This window comes from Leucoraja erinacea, chromosome 35 (genome assembly GCF_028641065.1).
Source record: "Leucoraja erinacea ecotype New England chromosome 35, Leri_hhj_1, whole genome shotgun sequence".
In the NCBI taxonomy this organism is placed as follows: domain Eukaryota; kingdom Metazoa; phylum Chordata; class Chondrichthyes; order Rajiformes; family Rajidae; genus Leucoraja; species Leucoraja erinaceus.
The window spans coordinates 7,738,473-7,760,644 of record NC_073411.1 but is presented as its reverse complement, the minus strand read 5'-3'; the positions used below and the strand labels follow the sequence as shown (position 1 = coordinate 7,760,644).

General features: G+C 43.0%; 1 protein-coding gene across 1 annotated transcript; it reads left to right on the top strand.

Annotated features, from left to right (window-relative positions):
- Positions 1-304: 304 nt before the first annotated feature.
- Positions 305-17,447, top strand: LOC129713274 (NFU1 iron-sulfur cluster scaffold homolog, mitochondrial-like). Its single transcript, XM_055662211.1, has 8 exons — positions 305-590; positions 2,782-2,885; positions 8,566-8,701; positions 10,203-10,269; positions 11,304-11,418; positions 11,910-11,973; positions 15,294-15,468; positions 17,253-17,447. Exons 1-8 carry the CDS (start codon positions 544-546, stop codon positions 17,286-17,288), a joined length of 744 nt encoding a protein of 247 aa, XP_055518186.1. The 5' UTR covers positions 305-543; the 3' UTR covers positions 17,289-17,447.
- Positions 17,448-22,172: the final 4,725 nt, after the last annotated feature.

Here is a 22,172-nt window from a genome sequence, read left to right as displayed (position 1 = left end):
CGTTTGCTCGCTGAATTTCATCAAAAGTAAGTTAATAATTCCTTACTTTTGATGAAATTAACCTTTGGTGAAATCACCCTATGGACTCGGTGGGCCGAAGGGCCCTTTCCGCGCTGTATCTCTAAACTAAACTATATTTAGTTAAAATGAGTCTGAAGAAGGGTCCCGACCAGAAACGTTACCCATTCTTCCTCTCCTGAGATGCTGCCTGTCTCCGCTGAGTTACTCCAGCATTTTGTGTCTGAACTACATTTAAACCTAATTTCTTCCGGGTCTTTTTATCCTCCGAGCACACAATCTACGTGTCCAGAAACCGCTCTATCTGCGCTGTGGGTGTCAGCGTCTCCTACTTTGCCGCGGTACTTTTGCACATATATTTAGAATAAACCAGGCGCTTTGAAATCTTTATATATTTTTTTAATTTGTGAGAATTTTCTAGCGAAAGGAGCCCTCCCCTCCCGTTCTCCAGCTAAATTAGGAGCAATAAGGAGGGTCACTTTGGAGAGACAGCGGCGAGGAAAGACCTGGTTGACTGTATCAACGATGGCAGCGGCGAAGTTGAGGCAGGTTGGCTGGTTGTTGTCTTCAAGGTGAGTCTGTGGCTGATACTTGGGGGTTTGCAGCCCAGCTGATCATCTGTAGAACTAGTATCCACGTCTGCAACATCGGGAAGTAAGCGCACACTTGTCAGTCGAAGCCTGCGTGTATTTTAAAGGCTTTGCTGAGATAACACTGCAACAGACACTGCAACAGTCACATGAGATCGACACAAAATGCTGGAGTAACTCCAGCGGGACAGGCAGCATCTCTGGAGAGAAGGAATGGGTGACGTTTCGAGCAGCATCTGCAGTTCCTTCCTACACATTCCCATCTCATGTGTTTGCAAGGCTCAGGCAGGAGGAGAAACTTTTGTCCTCTGTGAAAATAATTCCAGTTTCCACTGAAATCTACCTACGAAATTATAATTTTCAGAAATACACACTTTTATTTTTATATTTGAATTGAATTAGTTTGCATTAGTGCTCTGATCAGTGCTGATAGACTAGAATAATGGGTTCTGCAGCAAACAGATGTCTTTGATAGACACAAAATGTTGGAATAACTCAGCGGGTCCAGCAGCATCTCTAGAGGGAATGAATAGGTGATGTATCGGGTCGGAAAACACTTCTCCTGATGGGGGATGTCTTTGGCTCTAGTGCCCACACCAAAGACACTCAAGAAAATGTTTTCTAACCCATAATGTAATGCTGGTGAATGTTAGAATTCAGAGAATGTGACAGTCAAGCTAACAGCAGGCTCTCTCAAACTGCAAAGTAACAGTGAATAAATAACAATAAGTAAGGAAAAATATTAGCCAGATCTTTTTTATATGCCCCTGGAAAAGAAGACATACTGTGTGTGTATATATGACAGGTGGAAATGTTGATGGGATGGTTAGCAAAGTGGAGTTGCAGAAAGTGAACAAAGCTGTCAAAGAATACAGCAGGACATAAAAGATAGACACAAAATGCTGGAGTAACTCAGCAGGACAGGCAGCATCTCTGGAGGGAAGGAACTGGTGAGACCCTTCCTCAGACCATAGATAGTATAATACAGGACATAGATCAGTTACAGATGTGGGTGGAGAAATGCCAAATGTGAGGTGTTGTACTTTGGAAGGTCAAATGTAAGGGGAAAGTAAAAGTCAAAGTCAATTTGACAGAGGTGCAGTGAAATGAATTTGCCAGCAGCAATACACTTAGAAAAAAGAACACACAATACACAATAGAATTTAACACAAACATCCACCACAGCATTCTTCACTGTGGTGGAAGGCAACAAAGTTCAGTCAGTCCTCCTCCTTTGTTCATCCGTGGTCGGGGCCATAAACCCTCCGTAGTCGCTGCTACGGACGGCCCGATGTACAGGCCCTCTCGTTGGGATGATCAAAACTCCGACGTCGGGACGGTCAAACACTCTGCGGCTTGGAGCGCCCGAATCGGCACCTTCCTACCGGAGACCGCGGCTTCAGGATGTTATAGGCCGCAGTTAATTCCAGGATCCTTGGCAGCAGTGATATACAGAGGGGTCTTGAGGTCCAACTCCATAGTTCCCTGTAACTGACAATGCAAGTGGATAGAGTGTCAAAGAAGGTGTATGGTGTGCTTGCCTTCATCGGCTGAGAGTTTGAGCGCAAGAGTCAGGAAGTCATGGTGCAGCATTATAGGACTTTGGGGGTGTCAGAGGCTGAGGGGGAGACCCGATAGAAGTATAAAAAATGAGGAGAATAATAGGTAGGGTACATAGTCGGAATCTTTTTCCTTCAGTGAAAATGTCAGATACCGAAGGGCAAAGCTTTAAAGTGAAAGGGGGTAAATTTAAAGGAGATATGTGGGGCAAGTATTTTTACACCGAGACTGGTAAGTACCTGGATTGTGTTGCCAGGGGTGGTAGTGGAAGCAAATGTAACAGTGATATTTAAGAGGCTTTTGGATGGGCACATGAATGAATATGCAGTGAATGGAGCGATATGGATCTTGTGCAGGCAGAATGGATGAGTTTAATTTACCAACATGTTTGGCATAGATATCATCAGATAAAGGGCCTGTTTCTGAGCTGTACTCTTGATGTAAACTAATTGCAAGATTACAATGAATAAAAAATATATCTCCTCCACTGGTCCAAAAATACACAATAATTGCATTGGTTTCCTTTTAAGCATGTTGACTTTTTCCCCACTGCTGAGAGTTGTAATTTTGGATGCGTTACTGCTCTGTTAATTTATTACTTCATATTTTTCAGGATACACTCGCGGCAACAAGTGAAGCATTTATATTGCACCAAGCAATGGAGTGGCATGCGACATCAAAAAATTCCACTCTCATCACCTTCATCTTTTGTTTCCTGTAAGCTATTTAAAACACCGGAGATGGTATAGCAATTTCATGCTTCTGTTAATTGTCTAGTAATAATCAAGAACTGGAATCGACAATTTGGGGACAAGAGTCAAAGTTAAATTTGGTTAATTGTTTAAATTAATCTGGGATTTAAAAAATAATATCGATAATGCTGAGCAAAGCTACTGTATTATTATAGAGACGCATCTAGGATTTGTCCCCACCTTAGAACGCAAACTGCCAAAAGTAATTGAGTGCAATACAAGAGTGGAAGAATAGAGGTGAGGGGGAATGGGTGGAGAATCGCATAACATTTTTCATCACAGAAACAAGCCATTCAGGAGAGTGTTTTAAGATCCATATACATGTGCCTTCCCCCCCACCCACCATTTTAGCTTTCAAATCAGCAACTATTTATTTGCCTGGTAACGTGGCACATTTATTTAGCTGCACCTTAAATGTATCTTTACATTGCCATTCTCAGAACTCACTCTTGCAGAGAGATCAACTACTTAAAATTAGCAGAGTTGAAGCAGGCCAATGTTGAGTAAAAGAAGTCATTGTTGTTTGCCAATTTCAATTTGGACTTGTGTCCCCTTAGAAGAATCATCTTTGTCTGGTTATTTCAATATCAAGCCGCCATTCTTCCTAAATTAGAATTTGGTTCCAACTCCTTGCTGAAACTTACAATTTAACCAAAGGACAAGATAATTTGAGGGAATAGGCTATAAGACAAACCCATCCATTCGTCCACACCACCTTCTCAACAGACCCCATTGTCCATAAAAATACATTGAACTTACCTCCTTGAAATGCACAGCGTTCTTGAAGAGTAGGAGCAGGGTAGATGTTTCCCTTGACTTAAGTCGAGAACTAGGAGCCATCATCTCAAGATTAAAAGGCCATTTTGAATTTAAATGAAAATAAATGTTTCAATCAAAGGGTGACGAGTCTGTAGAATTCACTACCCAAGAGAGCTGTGAAGAATCAGTTATTGGTTTTTATTCAAAATAGTCATGAAACTTTTCACAATGGAAAAAGGCCCTTTGGCCCACCTTGTCCATGCTGATCAAGTTGGCCTTCTGGGCTAGAAATTTGCCTGCATTTGGCTCACTGCCCTCTGAACCTTTCCTCTGTATATATCTGTCCAAATGTATTTTAAAAGTCATTTTCAAAGAGATAAACTTTTACATGTTAAAAGAATCATGGAGAATGGACAGGAAAATGTAGAGGTCATGATTAAAATCAGGACAGGATCGAAAGGCTGAATGGCCCACTCTAATTATTTGTTATTTTTTCAGAATTGCCTTTTGAGGTGCTGTCTTCCCTAGTAACAAATTTTGTCTGCTTCAATTTAAAAGGAAATTTTAAAAAAAAATGTTAGTATATTGATTTGGAAATGACCCAACAGATGTTCGTGATGAATGACTTTGATGTACCCCTATGATGAGTCAGTCAGTCTTCAAAGATAAAGATTTATTGATAAAGGATCAAGAGGGGAGATAGATTACTAGAGTCTACCTGAGAACCAGAAGATTAATCCATAGTTAGTCAGATACTGCAAAGGAGAGAGCCACAGATTACCAATGATAAAGTGATGTGATAAGAGCAGAATTTGGCCATTCGACCCATCATGTCTACTCTGCCATTCAATCATGGCTGATCTATCTCTCCCGCCTAACCCCATTCTCCTGGCTTCTCCCCATCACCTCTGACACCCCGTAATAATCAAGAATCTATCTATCTCTGCCTTGAAAATATCCACTGACTGCCTCCACAGCCTTCTGTGGCAAAGAATTCCACAGATTCACCACCCTCTGACTAAAGAAATTTCTCCTCATCTCCTTCCTTAAAGAACGTCCTCTAATTCTGAGGCTATGACCTCTAGTCCTAGACTCTCCCACTAGTGGAAATATCCTCTCCATATCCACTGTTCCAGATCTTTCACTATCCTGCATGTTTCAATGAGGTTCTGCCTCATTCTTCTAAATTCCATAAAATGGCTGTCGTTTCAGAGCCAGTAGACATGAATGGCTTTGTTATTTTTTTTTCATGATTCTGTGAAATGTTTTAATTAAGTGTTAATGATATCCAATGGTCCCACCTCCCATGGGTATCTCAGTCTGGTTGAGGAAACTTAATTACTGCGTGCATTTAATGCTGAGTCACGCTCCAGTTCTTGCGTCTTAAAACTGTTGATCCAGTTCTGTTTCTCTCCATCTCTGTGTGTCATCACCACTTGCTTTAAAAACACATCGACTTGGAAACGTTCATTGTTATTTCAGAACAATTTAAAACGTAGCTGGCATCCGAAACTTCCTCTGCAGATGCAACTTGGGTTTAGTCTCTCTTGGTCTGCGTAGTTGGCACCTGCCCAGAGTGTTGGCAGACCTGCAACTCTAGTGGTGCATTTGTCTTCACTGCTGCTAAGATGATGAAACCTGAGGAAATAATTAACTGCTGCCAAGACAGCCACAGGAGAGCTTGTATCCTTCTCTTACCTCAATTAGCATCATGTCAGTGTAAACGTTAGAGAAACAGCATGGAAACAGGCCCTCAGCGCACCAAGTCCACGGCGACCAATGATTCTCCCGTTCACACGAGTTCTATGTTATACTATGTTTGTTCAATGTTAAAGAACTTCAAGTTAAGTCTCGTTTATTGTCAAATGCACAAATACTATGAGGTAGAGGCACAATGAAACTTGCTTGCAGCAGCATCAGAGACACATCAACTCAGACGTCATACAAAAAAATTGTACATGAATGAAATGAGAGTGAAAAGAAAAGAAAACAAAACAGGTTATTAGTACAAAAATACACATTTAGATAACAAATCCATGGTAGTGCAAAAAGTGGTTTGCAGTGTTCCGTTGCTGAGGTTGGATTAGGGTTGTGCTATTGATTTTCCCCGTAACCTAAAAACTTTCAGATTTTTAGTGTCTATGTCATGAAGTTTTTAAAGGATTACTTGGGAGATGTTGGGTCAGTGTAGCAGGTTCAGTCCAAGTAAGTGCAGATCAATGGAAAGATTATTGCAGTGGGGAAGGCTGTAAAGAGCTTGCTACAGGAACTGTTCATTGTTTATAGGCATCTCATTGACCTCTGCCACTAGTATATCGAGCTTCCTTGCACAGCTCATTTGACTGTTAAACAGCTTCATAACTGAAGAAGGGTTTTGGCCCGAAACGTTGCCTATTTCCTTCGCTCCATAGATGCTGCTGCACCCGCTGAGTTTCCCCAGCACTTTTGTCTACCTTTGATTTTCCAGCATCTGCAGTTCCTTCTTAAAAGCTTTGTAACTTAGGCAGGAAGATATCTTCAATGAATTATATAACCCTACTTAAGGAATACTTACCTGCAGAATGTCTGAACAGTTTATACAGCCTTCCAGGAATGTGATTTTAAAATCATTTGCATTAAAGACATCAGCCAGGAGAAGTAACTAACACATTTGACTGGTTCTGATTTTGGGGAAAGGTTGTAACTCTTTAGCGAAGGTTTGTGTGGCACACCCCTCTTTTTAATTAACTTTAGAGCTTAATTCACTGCTTACTTCTTATCTGTTTTACGAATTGATGTAAGTCTCTGTAGCCGTGATGTTACATGGAGTTAGTAAAGTAAGCAAGGTCCCGTGTTTACTGTTATTAATTAGGTAAAATCCTGGATAGCCACATCCTCACAGACACCACTTCATACCAGTCCTCAGCCAATCTTAGCCACTAGGTGGTGCATGGGAGTCACCAGCTGATGAGCCCGTTTAGTTTAGTTTTTAGTTTAGAGATACAGCGCGAAAACAGGCCCTTCGACCCACATGGTTAACGCCGACCATTATCCCCGCACATTAACACCATCCTACACCCACTAGGGTCTATTTTTACAATTACCAAGCCAATTAACCTACAAACCTGTATGTCTTTGGAGTGTGGGAGGAAACCGAAGATCTCGGAGAAAACCCATGGGGAGAACGTGCAAACTCCGTGCAGACAGCACCCATAGTCGGGATCAAACCCGGGTCTCCAGCGCTGCATTCGCTGTAAGGCAGTGACTCTACCACTGCTAATCTAATGCTGAAACACAACAGAAAGTAACTCGGCAGGTCAGGCAGCACCCCAAATGGTTAGACGAGATTCTTTGCAAAACGGAGAATTTCACTGTCCTGAGGTAGATGTGACAATAAAGTATCATCATATCATAGATAGACACAAAAATGCTGGAAACATAGAAACATAGAAACATAGAAAGTAGGTGCGAGAGCAGACCACCAGGTCCATCGAGCCCGCACCGCCATTCGCTCATGGCTGAACACTAAACAGACACACTTACCCACAAACAGTAGACACAAGACACAGAACACAAGACACTACCCTCCCCTTTATACCGCTATCACCCCTCTCCACCCCAAGAACCTCGTGATCTCCTGGGGGAGGCAAAAAACCGGATAAAAACCCAGGTCCAATTCGGGAAAAAAATCCGGGAAATTCCTCTCCGACCCCAATCTAGGCGATCGACACTTGTCCAGGAGATCACTCAGGTCTTACTATACTAACCATACCTAGGTCCATATCCCTGCCCTCTCCCCGTAGCCCCTTATCCCCTTGGCAGCTAAAAAACCATCTATTTTAGTCTTAAATATATTTAAAGTTTCTGCTTCCACTGCTCCCTGGGGCAGTGAATTCCATAAATTAACCACCCTCTGGGTGAAGAAGTTCTTCCTCATCTCAGTTTTAAAAGAGCCCCCCCTTATTCTGCAACTATGTCCCCTAGTTCTAGTTTCCCCGATCATTGGGAACATCCTCGGATTTTGTAACTCAACGGGTCAGACAGCATCTCAGGAGAAAGGAATAGGTGATGTTTCAGTCGAGGCCCTTCTGCAGACTGAAGAAGGGCTTAATCAACCATTTAATCATGACCAAAGAAGGGTCTCGACCCGACACGTCACCCATTCCTTCTCTTCAGAGATGCTGCCTGTCCTGCTGAGTTACTCCAGCATGTTGTGTCTACCTTCGATTTAAACCAGCATCTGCAGTTTTTTCCTACACTTAATATTTATACCGCTTGGTTGTCAGCCCACATCATCATCATCACCCTACATGGGTAGGTGACATTTAGAGTCAGGCCTTTCTTCATATCTAATGATGTGTTGGCTGAACAAGGCATTTCTGTTAAAGATACCAGGTGCTGGAGTAAATCAGTGGATCAGGCAGCTACTGTGGAGAACACTGACAGGTGACCTTTCGGGAAACTGGTTATTATAGATCAGGAGCCATGGGGGGTGCGTTCTGATACTGCTGGTCCACCAACCCATCTCGTTGGTCTCTGAAAATTCTCGTACATAGTATGGATGTCATAAGTGGGCCGTCCATAACCCAGAGTGACCCTAGATTATTGTAGAATTGTAGTGTGCTGTGTTTTTATTTTGCAATGGTGACTATGCTTCAAAATCTAGGAATGACACAGCAGGTCAGGCAGCATTTGTGGAGGGAATATAGGTGACATTTTGGGTTCAGCTGAGAGGGATGTATAGAACACTTGATAGATTAAAAAAAAATTTATGTTATATACAAGACGATCTTTCACAATTTATGCCATTACACTCCCTGGCCCTGGTGATAATGTCATGGTCAAAGTGAATAAATCAGTAGATCTTCCCGATGATGATCAATTTCCTTGTTGCCTTTTTTTAACAGCAAGAAGTATGTTTATTCAAACTCAGGACACGCCGAACCCGAACAGCTTGAAGTTTATCCCTGGCTGCCCAGTGTTGGAAGCAGGAACCATGGACTTCTCGGCAGCCCGCAATGCCTTCTGCTCCCCACTGGCCAGGTACCGTTTAGATTAGTTTAGTTTAGAGATACAGCACGGAAAGAAGCTCTTCGGCCCACTGTGTCTGCAGCGACCAGAGATCCCCGCACATTAACACTATCCCACACACACTAGGGACAATTTGTACATTTACACCAAGCCAATTATCCTACAAACCTGTACGTCTTTGGAGTGTGGGAGGAAACTCTCGAAGATCTCGAAGAAAACCCACAGGTTACAGGGAGAACGTACAAACTCCGTACAGACAAGCACCCGTAGTCGGGATCGAACCCGGATCTCTGGCGCTGTAGAGCAGTAGCTCTCCAGCTATGCCACCGTGCCTCCTTCATTCATTGAAGGGCGGCTCTTGAAGGGAAAATTTGGAAGAGGATATGGTACAGATAGTTCAGGAGAGAATGGAGTCATTCTCATTTGCCGGACAAGCAAAACTGGATAAGGGGACATCCTTGAGTGGGAAGAGTAGAAATGAGACTGGCTTTCTCCAAGATTGACAGTTGTGGGTGAAATTAATGCTATAACGTAAGGATGTGTGTATGGATATGCCTTCTGAGTACATGAAGTGGCACATTAATAGGTGGTTATGATACCCTCTGCCACTTAGCATCATACACCATAGGTCCTTCAGCCCAACATGCCCATGCCGGCCAACATGCCCCATCTGCACTAGTCCCACTTGCCTGCATTTGGCCCATATCCTTCTAAACCTATCCTATCAATGAACCTATCTTATCAATGGTATTTAGAATTTCACTGTACCTTACTTGGTACGTGACATTAAACTAACCTTGAACCTGTCCAAATGTGTTTTAAGTGTTGTGATAGTACCTGCCTTAACTACCTCCCCTGGCAGCCCGTTCAATATACCTACCGCCCTTTGTGTAAGTTACAAAAAAAAAAAGTTGTCCCTCGGGTTCCTATTAAATCTCCTCCCCCCCCCCCCCCCCCCCCCCCCCCCCACCAGCACACCGTAAACCTACGTTATTCACCGGTTCTCAATTCCCCTACTCTAGATTTACCCTATCTATTCTTTCATGATCTTATACACTATGAGATCACCCCGCACCCTCTTGTGCTCCAAGGAATTAAGTCCTAGCCTGAACAACCTCTCCCTATAATCTCAGGTCCTCGGTTCCTGACAACTTCCTCATAAATCTTCTCTGCACCCTTTCCAGCTTAACTGCATCTTTCCTATAAAAGGGTGGCCAAAACTGAATGCGTTACTCTAAATGTAACCTCACCAATGCCTTGTACAGCTGTTTTCAGAGCAGAGCAAAGGCATTTCAGTGCGGAGAAAGGTAAAGAAGCTGAAGGGGGGAGTATTTGGAAAGTGATTGCAATGGGACGGGGATTTCTGGAGAAGATGAGGAAGCGTTGAGGAAGAAATGGTGAGACGCGGAATTCTTGCAGGGCTGGTTCCAGGAAATCACAAGCCAATGAGTTCAATAAGTAGCAGCAATTCTGCCATCTTCATGGACTGAAGGTTTTTCATTTTATTTGTCAGACAGCTGTTCAGAATTGATGGCGTGAAGGGCGTGTTCTTTGGGCCTGACTTCATCACCATCACTAAGGTAAGAACAAAGTGTGCTGTTTCCTTCCAGTGTTGTAAGAACAGAAAAACACGAGGAAATTTGATGAAAAACCCTCGGGTGTGTTCAGTGATTACAAAAGGTACATTTTCCAATAGACCATAAGAAATAAGGGATCAAGATTGACGATAGGGGCGGGCATGGGCAGCACGGTAACACAGGTGGAAAAATGCTGCCTCACACCTCCAGCAATGCGGGTTCAATCCAGATCTCCAGTGCTGTTTGTGTGGAGTTTGCACGTTCTCTCTGTGACTGTGTGGGTTTCCTCTGGGCGCTATGATTCACCACCCACATCCCAAAGACGTGCAGGTTGGTAAATTAAATTGCCGTTGCAAAATGCCTCTCGTATGTTGGTGAGTGGTCAATTGTGGGAGAGTAAAGTGGGATTTCTGTAGGTGCTTACACAACGATGGGTGCATTCTCAGTGGGATGAAGGACCTGCTTCTGTGCTCTTTACTCTTTGACTCTATGAAAACAAGTTACAGTTTAGAAGGCATGAAAGGATCAGTGGGATGCAGATCCAACAGTAGATTTGTTGAAAAAAGGATTGGGTAAACACTCTACCAAATCTCCATACATGGCTATCTGATTAGTGAGGTCACCAATCACTAGGGTGGCACAGTGGTGCAGCTGTTAGAGCTGCTGCCTCACAGCACCAGAGACCTGGGTTCAACCCTGGCCTCAGGTGTTCTCTGTGAGTTTGCACGTTCTCCTTGTAAGTACGTGGATTTCCTCCGCGTGCTCCGGTTTCCTCCCACATCCCAAAGATGTGCAGATTTCTGGGTAGATCAGCCCCTGTAAAATGCCCCCCAGTGTGTAGGGAGTGGATGAGAAATTGGGGTAACGTGGAACTAGTGTGATCGATGGCTGGCCTGGACTCGGTGGGCCCAAGGGCCTGCCTTCCATGCAGTACCTTCCAATCAGGTAATGATTCCAGGCGGGAGGAAGGGACGAAGAGCCAGTGATGGGGCAGAGCCACCACATTCTCTCCAAGATTGTATTCTGTACATCTCCAGACAGATGCTGAGGTGCAGTGGAAGCTCCTCAAACCAGATGTGTACGCCACCATCATGGATTTCTTTGCATCAGGCCTTCCTGTGGTGACAGATGAAGCTCCCTCTTCCGATACAGGTGGGTGCATGTGTCAATCTACTTGGAAGCATCACCCAGGCATCAAGACATACCAAGGGACCGCCGGGTAGTGGGGGAGAAGAATAGTGGACCATGAGGGTGGGGGGGGAGAACATTGGACAATTTGGATTCCTCACTTGCCCTATGGCACATGCGATAAATCAGCACAATCAAAGTGTTGGAGAGAGACTGGGCAAGGAGGTGGCCTTGCAGTTTGGAGTAAAAGCTGGTAATGTCTGGTTTCAGTAATGCATGACCCACCTTGGATTCTGAGTCTGGGAGTTAATACCTGTGACTAATATGATCAAGATAAACATGGTGTCCTCGGCATTATGGAACAGGGCACTTACCAGTCGAATTGGCTCCAACTCAGGAACTCAGCTGCATACCCTCTCATATCACATTTAAAATATGCAATTGACCACGCTAAATATTATTTAAAATATATTGCTCACAATGTATGAACACTTGTGATTTTCCTTGTGGTTTAGCTCCTTCAGAGGATGATGATGAAGTTGTGGCCATAATTAAAGAACTGCTGGACACCAGAATTCGGTGAGTACCGGTAGAATTCTGCCGAATGAGTTTGTGTATTAATGTACACGTTAATCATCCTGTATTTACCTGTTTCTGATATCTAGGGCTGTCAAATGGGTCGCCCGGTGACGCAACAGTAGAGTAGGGCCTGGGTTTGATCCTGACTACGGGTGCCATATGTGTGGAGTTTGTACATTCTCCCTGTGCCTTTTCTACCGGTGCTCCTGTTTCCTCCCACATTCCAAAGACGTGCATTTTTTTTTAACATTAATTGGCCTCTGTAAATTGCTCCTAGTGTGTAGCATGCGAAACTGGGATAACATAGAACTAGTTTGTGGGTGATCGATTGTTGGCCGGCACGGATTCAGTGGGCCGAAAAGCCTGTTTCCATTCTGCATCTCTAAACTAAGTACTGGACATGGTCTTAGCCACTGAATAGTGGCCTTTTCTCTCGTATGAAAATTAAAGAGTTTATTTTTTCTTTGAGTAGGGTGTGAATCACCCTATTTTGCCTTCCTTTCTTCTTCCCGCCCACCCCCACATCAGTCTGAAGAAGGGTCTCGACACGAAACATCACCTATTCTTTCACTCCATAGATGCTGCCTCACCCGCTGAGTTTCTCCAGCATTTGTGTCTACACCCTATTTTAGTGGTCACCTCCCATGGGAAATTGGTCATACTTCAATAGGTGAATTGGTCAGCAATCATTTTACATATGGAGAATTTTGTTTCAAAAAGCACTTCTGCACAAGAGTTTTTGACCTAAAGATCATTCTGTGACCATTCTGAGATGTGTCATCTCATTCAAGGTGCAATGGCGGGATTCTCTTTACTGCCTCTGCTTTCCAAAAGCTTTTCTTTGATATTGAAAAGATGAGGTGGGCTGATTATATTCCTCCAGAGACGCATGGGAAACTTGAGCACCTAAATGAAGTCTGAGATCTTAGATCTTAGTGCAACTCTGAAGGAGTTACAGTTTGACATGCTCCCGTCCAAATGCGATGTTAAGCTTGCTTGCTAATTTGGATGCCATAGCTTTCTTAATCAACATCACTAGACGGGTTTCTGAAGAAGGGTCTTGACCCGAAACATCACCTGCTCCTTTTCTCCAGAGATGCCTCCTAACCCGCTGAGTTACTCCACCATTTTGGGTCAATCTTCAACCTAAGGGATACAAGCAGTTCACATAAATTACATATAAATTTTGCAAGGCAGTGATTATGTAAACAAGACATTAGTGCAAAACGCAATTGGAAAACAAGTGCATGGCTGTGCATGTCGCCGAGTTAGGATGAGGATTATGAAGGCCAGTTAATTGTTTAAATGTTGATCATTACTTGGGTTTTCAAAGACCTTTATTGTTGCATCAATCAAACAAATGCACCAGGATGTAATTAACATGTAAACCGGAGACTTATATCCTGGTACGTCTCTTATTTCATATTTGTCTGAGAAATCTTTGCTTTTCAAGATTTCATGTAACTAAATCAATTAATCACTGAGAGCTATCAATAGAACAGGATCTCCCAGCATGATTAAACTAATGACGTGTTCTTTTCCCTTCAAAGTCGTAAATATATGTTCGTTTTATGTATTTGTAGTATGTACCTGTATTTGTTCTTAATTGGTGTGGTTTGTTTGCTGTTGCTGCATATTAGGCAAGCATGAGGTCAGTTATAAATTCCCCATCTGTTTGATTATCACATAGCAATATCAATAGAGGAAGTCTGATATCCCAGCACCATTCTAGGGAAACTATCACTGCAATGCTAAGCATATCAACTTCCTTTGGAAAGAGTTAAACCATTTGCATCATGAATGGAACAGGAAGTGAACATCAGATGTCTTGGAGGGAGTCAAACTCAAGGGTGCTTTGAATAAAGGCCTATAAATATGTGAATGTTTTGATACAGTAGACCTGTGGCAGACGTTTCTTTACATTTGCATGTGGAGACCAGAGCTCGGAGCCAAAAATATGTTAGGATCAAATAAACAAAATGTGGAATTCTGGTGAATCTACAAGAATGTAGAAACGAGGAACTGCAGATGCTGGTTAATACACATAAGGCCACACAAAGTGCTGGAGTAACTCAGCAAATCAGGCAGCATTTCTCTAGAGAACATAGATTGGTGATGTTTCAGGTCAAGACTCTTCTGGAAGGGTCCCGACCCGAAACGTTGCCTATCCATGTTCTCCAGAGATGCTACCTGACCTGCTGAGTTACTCCAGCACTTTGTGTTCATGTATGAGAATATGGAAGAAGGTGCCACAAGTTCAAAAGCAAAGGTATGTTTGAGAAGAATACACCTGAGGAAAACAGGATGTATGGATGACAGGTTGCAAACTTTTTTTGAGAGAGACTAGAATATTAAAACAGGAATGTAACGCTGGGGGTTTATCGGGCGCTGGTCAGATTGTATTTGGAGTATTGTGATCAGTTTTAGGCCCCTTATCTGAGGAAGGATGTGCTGGCATTGGAGATAGTCCAGAGGAGGTTAACGGAAATGATCCCAGGCATGATTGAGTTAACATATGATGCGTATTTGACAGCATGGGGCCTGTCCTCCCTGGAGTTTAGAAAGATGAGGGGGACCCTCATTGAAAGTTACAGAAGAGTGAAAGGCCTGGATAGAGTGGATATGGTGAGGATGTTTCCACATGGGAGAGTCCTTGGCCTTAAAATAAAAGGACATATCTTTTGAAAGGAGATGAGGAGGAATTTCTTTAGTCAGAGGATGGCTAATCTATGGAATTCATTGCCACAGAAGGCTGTGGAGGCTGTCAATTGATATTTTTAAGGCGCAGATTGATAGATTCTTCATTAGTAAGAATGTCAGGGGTTATGGGGAGAATTAAGTTGAGAGGGAAAGATTGATCAGCCATGATTGAATGGCAAAGTAGACTTGATGGGCCAAATCGCCTAATTCTGCTCCCAAAACCTGATGAATTTGTGAACATGTACCAGTGGTGCTGAATGACCACTTTCCGTTCTGTAAGTACTTTGCACTGGGTCTATTTATGTTTATTTGTGATCTCTTCTCCGTGCTATCAAGAAACCAGCAAACACTAGATGGAAGCATGGATTCAGTTCCATTCTCACTACTCAGAGAATGAACTGCCCAAAGGGTCCATGGATTAGCACTTCAACCTCCAAGGTTCTGGACTCTAGACAGACCACTGGTGTTTTATATTCAGCTGACGCTTGTTTTAAAATCAATTATTGAAAAGATTTGGAAAATAGTTTGGTTCATTTTAATGGAAGACTCACTAGAAGAAGTGGTTATTAAGTGACTGAAGTGTATTAACTGCTTATATTTCTCATCCATATAACTGCCAGGCCCACTGTTCAAGAGGACGGGGGTGATGTGATTTACAAAGGGTTTGAAGATGGTATCGTGAAGTTGATGTTACAGGGTTCCTGCACAAGTTGCCCCAGCTCCATCGTAACATTGAAGAGTGGAATTCAGAACATGCTGCAGTTCTATGTCCCAGAGGTGGAAGGTGTTATACAGGTAAATGGGTAGCCATGGTGTGATTCTGATTATTCTGTGCATCAGGTTATTTTCAGGATGGACATCTGGACATGAAAAACAACAGATGTACAAAATCAAGAGAAGAATAGATCAGGTAAACTCAGTTAGACACAAAAAGCTGGAGTAACTCAGTGGGACAGGCAGCATCTCTGGAGAGGAGGAAAGGGTGATGTTTTGGGTCGAGACCCTTCTTCAGACTGTAAACGCAGAGTCTCTTGCCCAGATTAGGGTAATCGAGAGCCAGAGGACCTAGGTTTAAGGTGATGTGTTAAAGAGTTAACAGAACCTGGGAGGTAACTATTTTACAGTCAGAGTGGTGGGTGTATGGAACGAGCTGCCGGAGGAAATAGTAGAGACAGGTACTATCGCAACGTTTATGAAACATTTAGACAGGTACATGGATAGGATAAGTTTAGAGTGGTACACGACAAATGCAGGCAGGTGGGACTAGTGTAGATGGGACATGTTGGTCGGTGTGGACAAGTTGTGCTGAAGGGTCTGTATTCTCGTGCTGTATGACTCTAACCTAAATGTATGAATAACTTGAGTGTTCGGGGATACTTGAAGCTGCTCTACCATTTGGAAAGTTCACAACTGATTTTCTACCTCAACTCCACGATGCAATACTACTCGGCAATCTTCTGCTCTCTCCGTTGCGAATATCTATCAATCTCGGTCTTCAATATACTTTGACTGAGATCCCAGGACTTCTGGACTAAGGATTCCAAAGCTTCCTTGTCTAATCGCAGTCCTCCATGGCAGAATTTGGGATTGTAATCTCCTGATTTAAGTCGTTCCAGACAGGAGAGACACTTTGTGTAGGAAGTGAATGAGAAAGTTTGATAACGTCAATGTGTCACAAGTGGATATAAAATGTGGGATAACATAGAACTAGTGTGGGTAGACAAAAAATGCTGGAGAAACTCAGCGGGTGAGGCAGCATCAATGGAGAGAAGGAATTGGCGACATTTCGGGTTGACACCCTTCAGTCTGAAGAAGGGTCTCGACCTGAAACGTCACCAATTCCTTCTCTCCGTAGATGCTGCCTCACCCGCTGAGTTTCTCCAGCATTTTTTGTCCACCTTCGAATTTACCAACATCTGCAGTTCTTTCTTAAACAAAGAACTAGTGTGAACGGGTGATAAATAGTCAGTGTGGACTCGGTGGGCTAAAGGTGTCGTTATCATGCTGTATCTCAAAACGAAACTGCTCCACCCTGAAAGAGGCATGTAAGCTCATATATGCGTGGTGGAAATAGTGCTGCTTTGTTTATCAATTATAGGTCAGATTTAATACCTGTGCCTTATTCCCCCGAGGTGGTTTTGGCCAGCTGCCACCTTGAACAACTGTAGCATTGCCACAGTGTTTATGTGGCAGTTCCAGGATATAGACCCAAGGATGATGACGGAATGGGTGGAGATATTTTTTTTAAGTTGGAATGCTCATTCACTTAGAAGGGAATTTGCAAGTGAATGGTTCTTGAATGACTACTGCCCCACTAGATGATGGAGATTGCAAAATAGGGAGATGCTGTTTATGAATAACTACAGAAGATGAACACTGCAGTCACCTCAGTGGCGGTGGAAGAATAGAATATTTATGTTTGTGGATGGAGTGAAAACTTAATATAATTGCATTTGCCTAATTCCAGACCTTTTGGCCTTCACTCTGATTAGTGTTAAGTCTCACTCAGTAGGCACGAGAAATGTAATTGGGGGAAAAAAAGAAGCAATGTGTTTGATTATTGATCACTTTTTTAACAGGTTGTAGATGAAGAAAAAGAAAAAGAACTTTTGTGAACTGCTTCTGACTAAGTCCAAACATTGACCTGATTTCGTGGTCGTACACTCCAGTAAAGTGACTGACTGTTTCCCTCCGTGTGCACCTTAACAAATGATGAAACAATGTGTTACAAAACTGTTTGGTAATATATTTTGCAATAAAGAATATTAAGCTGTGAGGTGGGGTTTGATCCAGATCTTTTGATTTCAAACGGATGGGATATGCAACCTTTTGTATTGCAGTTTTCAGGCTTCCATTTTCTACCCTCCATTCCTGCCTTTCAGGAGTAAGCTATGTGGACCTTGTATCTGCTCCGCTGTTGAATAAGGCCACGGCTGAACCTGGGCAATTTCCCCATACCCCTGCATCCTCAAGTGTTCAGAAATCGTTGTTCCTCTGGTATCTTAGTGGTTGGGATGATATGTCTTTGAGCAGCTATGCAACAATTTACCTTATACAAAGCTCCTTGCAAAACAGGAAGGGAATATTAAATGACAAAAGAGATGGGCGTGGAAGAAAAGTCCAATCACCCGGTCGGAAACATAAATTAGATGTTTATCTTGGAGGTGGAGTATATTAGATTTAAATTTAGATTTGTCGATGAAGCATGAATTCTTGTGTAAGAAGGAACTGCAGATGCTGGTTTACACCGAAGATAAACACAAAATGCTGGAGTAACTCAGCAGGACAGGCAGCATCTCTAGAGAGAAGGAATGGGGGATGTTTCGGGTCACGATCCTTCTTCAGTCAGCAAAAGGGCCTAGACCAGAAACATCACCCATTCCTTCTGTCCCGCTGAGTTACTCCAGCATTTTGTGTCTATCTTAAGCAAGAATCATTTATTGATATTTGCCGCTAAAGAGGTTGTTGGAATATTTTGTGTGCTTCTGATGCCGATCTGTAGGAAGGATGACATTAAGCTGGATAAGGTGCAGAAAAGATCCACAAGGATGTTAGTGGGACTGGAGGGAGTTATATAGAAAGGCAGGATAGGCTGGGGCTCTTTTCACTGGAGTGTAGAAGGTTGAGGGGTGACCTTTTAAAAATATATAAATTCAAGAGCAGTGTAAATAAGTTGGATGGTCGAGTTTTTTTCTCCCAGGGTATGGGAGTCTTAAACTAGGGGGCTTAGATTGAAGATGAGAGGGGGAAACTATAAAAGGGATCTGAGCAGCAACTTTTCCACACTCTCACAGTAGTCAGTATATGGAACAAGTTGGCAGGGAAAGCTATAGAGATGGATACAATTACAATGCTTTTTTGGGCAGGTGCAATAGAAAATGTTTACAGAGAGATGGGGGGCAAACACAAGCTAATGAGACAAGCACCGATAGATATCTTGGATGATTTGGGCCAAAATGGCTGTTTCCATCCGAAATAACTGTTACGACTTTGATATCAGAATTTAGCATAAATTGCTTGATTTTCTGATCACAGTATGAATTTTGCCATGCGATTTTTATTAAATCCATGATCGCTAGTCTATTCATTTTCACTAAAAAAATAGCAAAATAATTTTGTGTTTAAATCTGTGTTAGCATCACAGCAAATTGGTGCAAATCCATGCAAAGTCCTTCCATTCCACATGCCCTGCTTGTGATTTTAAAGCCACTTGTGCTGATACCTGGCACTGAAGTGGCATTGTGTACCAAGTCTGTAAAATTCCAATTGAATTATCAGTTGGGAAGCGATAGCAGTGTTGAAGGTCAGTAATTAGCAACAATCAATCATTGTTTCATGTGAAATTTGGGTCATAGTTGTCTGGTTTAGAGAAATGATCTGAACACTATATGATGTTGGTATCCTGCTGACTTACATTTCAATTGTTACAATCTGAGGCATTAGAGACAACTTGCCTTTGTCTGCCAGTGAACTTAATACCTGGGTGTATCTTCTTCGAAGCCTCCTTGGCATAGCTCCGCGTGGATCCAAACATAAATGCTATGGTGACTGCATCACACCCTGTACTGGATAATATCACTCCATTATCGCATATCAGAATAATCCTAGGATGAAAAGAAGTTGAAACATGTTTTAAAAAGAATTGGAGGGTATTAACAAATAATTAGGTGACTTTTTCAAATTTGCAGATGTTAAACTCTTAAAACAGCAAATCTTTGGATCAGAACAGAGATGGGGTGAACATTTAAGAAGCTGGTATAGCAGTGGAAAATAAATGCTTCTAAAAATTAATAGTACCAAGGCCACTTTGGTCTTCATTTCAAGTCATATTGATCTACAACCACAAACTTCAAGGCAGTAGCTCTTTAAAACAGATCAGGTCCTCAACAGAATCTTGACATTTTGCATTCATTGACTTGTTTGACAGAAATATCTTGACAGATGTAATAATAATAATAATAATAATAATATATTTTATTGTCATTGCACAGAGGTACAACGAGATTTGGTATGCAGCTTCCATCCAATGTAATAACTTAATTAACTAAAAATATTTGACACCCAGAGAAACAAGATTAAAAAAAACAGTATAAAGTGCAAATAGGTCTGTGCCGGGTCGATGTGCGACGTGACCATCCGAGGGAGACAGTTTATGGCAGGGCTGGTTCAGAGCACATATTTCTAACTGCCCAACCCAGAATAGAAACTTAGCTATGAATGTGTTGGAATGGCACTCCTGTGCCTGAAGAAGGGTCCGGACCCAAAACATCACCTATCCTTGTTCTCCTGAAATGCTGCCTGACCCGCTGACCAGCACTTTGTATCTTTTCTCGACCAGCATCTACAGTTCCTTGTTTCTACTTCTCCAGAACAGAAACTTCTGGTTCTCTGTCAAGGTGAAAAGTTCTGTCAAATATCCCCCAACTTGTCTTTTATATCTGTACAGATAGACTGTGACTGAATCTGCAGATTGCATGTGTTGGAATTTCACTCATTTAGATTGTTGTGATTTTCCCCCCTCTCTTTCCCTCCATGTCAGACACCAGAGCAGAAGCAGAGACACTGAGAGTAAAAGAAGCAGAATTTCCGAGAGATTTAAAGGAGCAGAGAAATATAGGCCCAGTCTGGATTTAATTATTGTTATCTTGCAATTCTTAGATGTACAAACAGTCTGCTGCCAGCTATCAGGATCTGAATACATCTTTGCTCTCCCTGACTCCTACTCTCACTCCTGTCCATCCCAAGCTCCTGCTCTCAGTCATGTCTGCCACCAGCTTCTGAAGCCTCTGTTCCTATTCCTTTTAAACCCATCCGGTCTGCTGCTCCCTCTTTGTTTAAACTAGTTTGATATCGCAGGGCATCTGTTTGTTGGGCATTTCTTCCCAGTAAAAAGATTTAAATCGGCGTCGAATCACAAAGTGCTGGAGGAACTCAGCGTGAAGCAGGAAGCATCTGTGAACAGAAGTTGTTTTGGTTCGGGACACTTCAGACTGACCTGAAACATCGTCTCTCCACCATTCCCTCCACAAATGCTGACTGACCTGTTGTATTTGTTCCTTTAGCATTTTGTGTTTTGTTCCAAGATTCCAGCATCTGCAGTTTCTGGTGTCTCTATTTAAATCTGGATGTTAGTAATTTGCATTACTAAAATAATTAAATCCAGCCTAATTATGTAGAACAGCAAAGTAATGTAAAAGGTGGGTGATGTTGTTTGGCCTCAACATTGGGGAACGAGTGGACCCCACAGTGGCCATATCTACAGTGAGCATTGGCTACTTGACGGGCTTTGGCTCCGCATTGATGATTGCATTAGGTTTATTTTCTCATACATTATGAATCAAACTGAAGTGAGAGAGCACTGGCACAGTGCAGTAAAGGGATGACTGATCGGAGGACAGTGAAACCAGTCATTTTCCCACCTTACCCTCCCGACTCTCTCCAGAGATGCTGAGTTACTCCAGCATTTTGTGTCTATCTTTGGTGTAAACCAGCATCTGCAGTTCCTTCCTATACATTAAACCTATGCTTTCTGGATTCCCCTACCCTGGGCAAGAGTCTATCAAAGAGCCTCCACTTCCCAATGTATTGTTTTTTACATTGTAGAAAGGAACAGCAGCTGCTGGTTATACACTGAAGATAGACACAAAATGCAAGAGTAACTGAGAGAGGTAGATTGGGTAGATGCAGTCTTGTGCCCAGATTAGGGGAATCGAGGACCAGAGGACATAGGTTTAAGATGAAGGGGGAAAGATTTAATTGGAACCTGAAGGGTAACTTTTTCACACAAAGGGTGGTTGGTGGGTGTATGAAATGAAATGAAATGATTCAATTTATTGTCATTGTCAGTGTACAGTACAGAGACAACGAAATGCATTTTTAGCATCTCCCTTGAAAGGGAGACACAGGGCGTCGCGGTGTGCCCGCGCCTGCCGCCGTAACATTCCATTACAGGCAAAGGTGGGTGAAGTGTCTTGCCCAAGGACACAACGACAGTATGCACTCCAAGCGGGATGAAGCAAGCTGCCAGAGGAGGTATTTGAGGCAGGACTATCACAACATTTAAGAAACAGCTAGGCAGGTACATGGATAGTTGGTTACACAAAAAAGCTGAAGAAACTCAGCGGGTGCAGCAGCATCTATGGAGCGAAGGAAATAGGCAACGTTTCGGGCCGAAACCCTTCTTCAGATAGGACTGGCCCGAAGGGCTGAATGGCCTACTCCGGCACCTGTTGTCTATTGACTGGTTTGGAGGTATATGGACCAAATGAGGGCAGGTGGGACTTCGATTGTGTACCTTCGATTGCCCAGGACATCCTGGTGCCACGTCTCCAGCCGAGACGTCAATCAAATGGAAGCGCCGCCCACTGGGGGGGGGGGGGGGGACGTTGTGGCTCCTCCTCCCTCGTTGGAGCGACGGCGGCGTCGACCAATGGGCCGTCGCGGTGAAGCAGGCAGCGGTGACGTTGTGAAGGGGGTGCGACCAATGGGAGGTGGGGAAG

Excerpts from the sequence above, each read along its gene's own strand:
- LOC129713274 (XM_055662211.1), top strand. The coding sequence starts at position 544 with ATGGCAGCGGCGAAGTTGAGGCAGGTTGGCTGGTTGTTGTCTTCAAG. Across the intron at positions 10,270-11,303 it reads ACTTCATCACCATCACTAAG|ACAGATGCTGAGGTGCAGTG; the intron begins GTAAGAACAAAG and ends GTACATCTCCAG. Across the intron at positions 11,419-11,909 it reads AGCTCCCTCTTCCGATACAG|CTCCTTCAGAGGATGATGAT; the intron begins GTGGGTGCATGT and ends CTTGTGGTTTAG.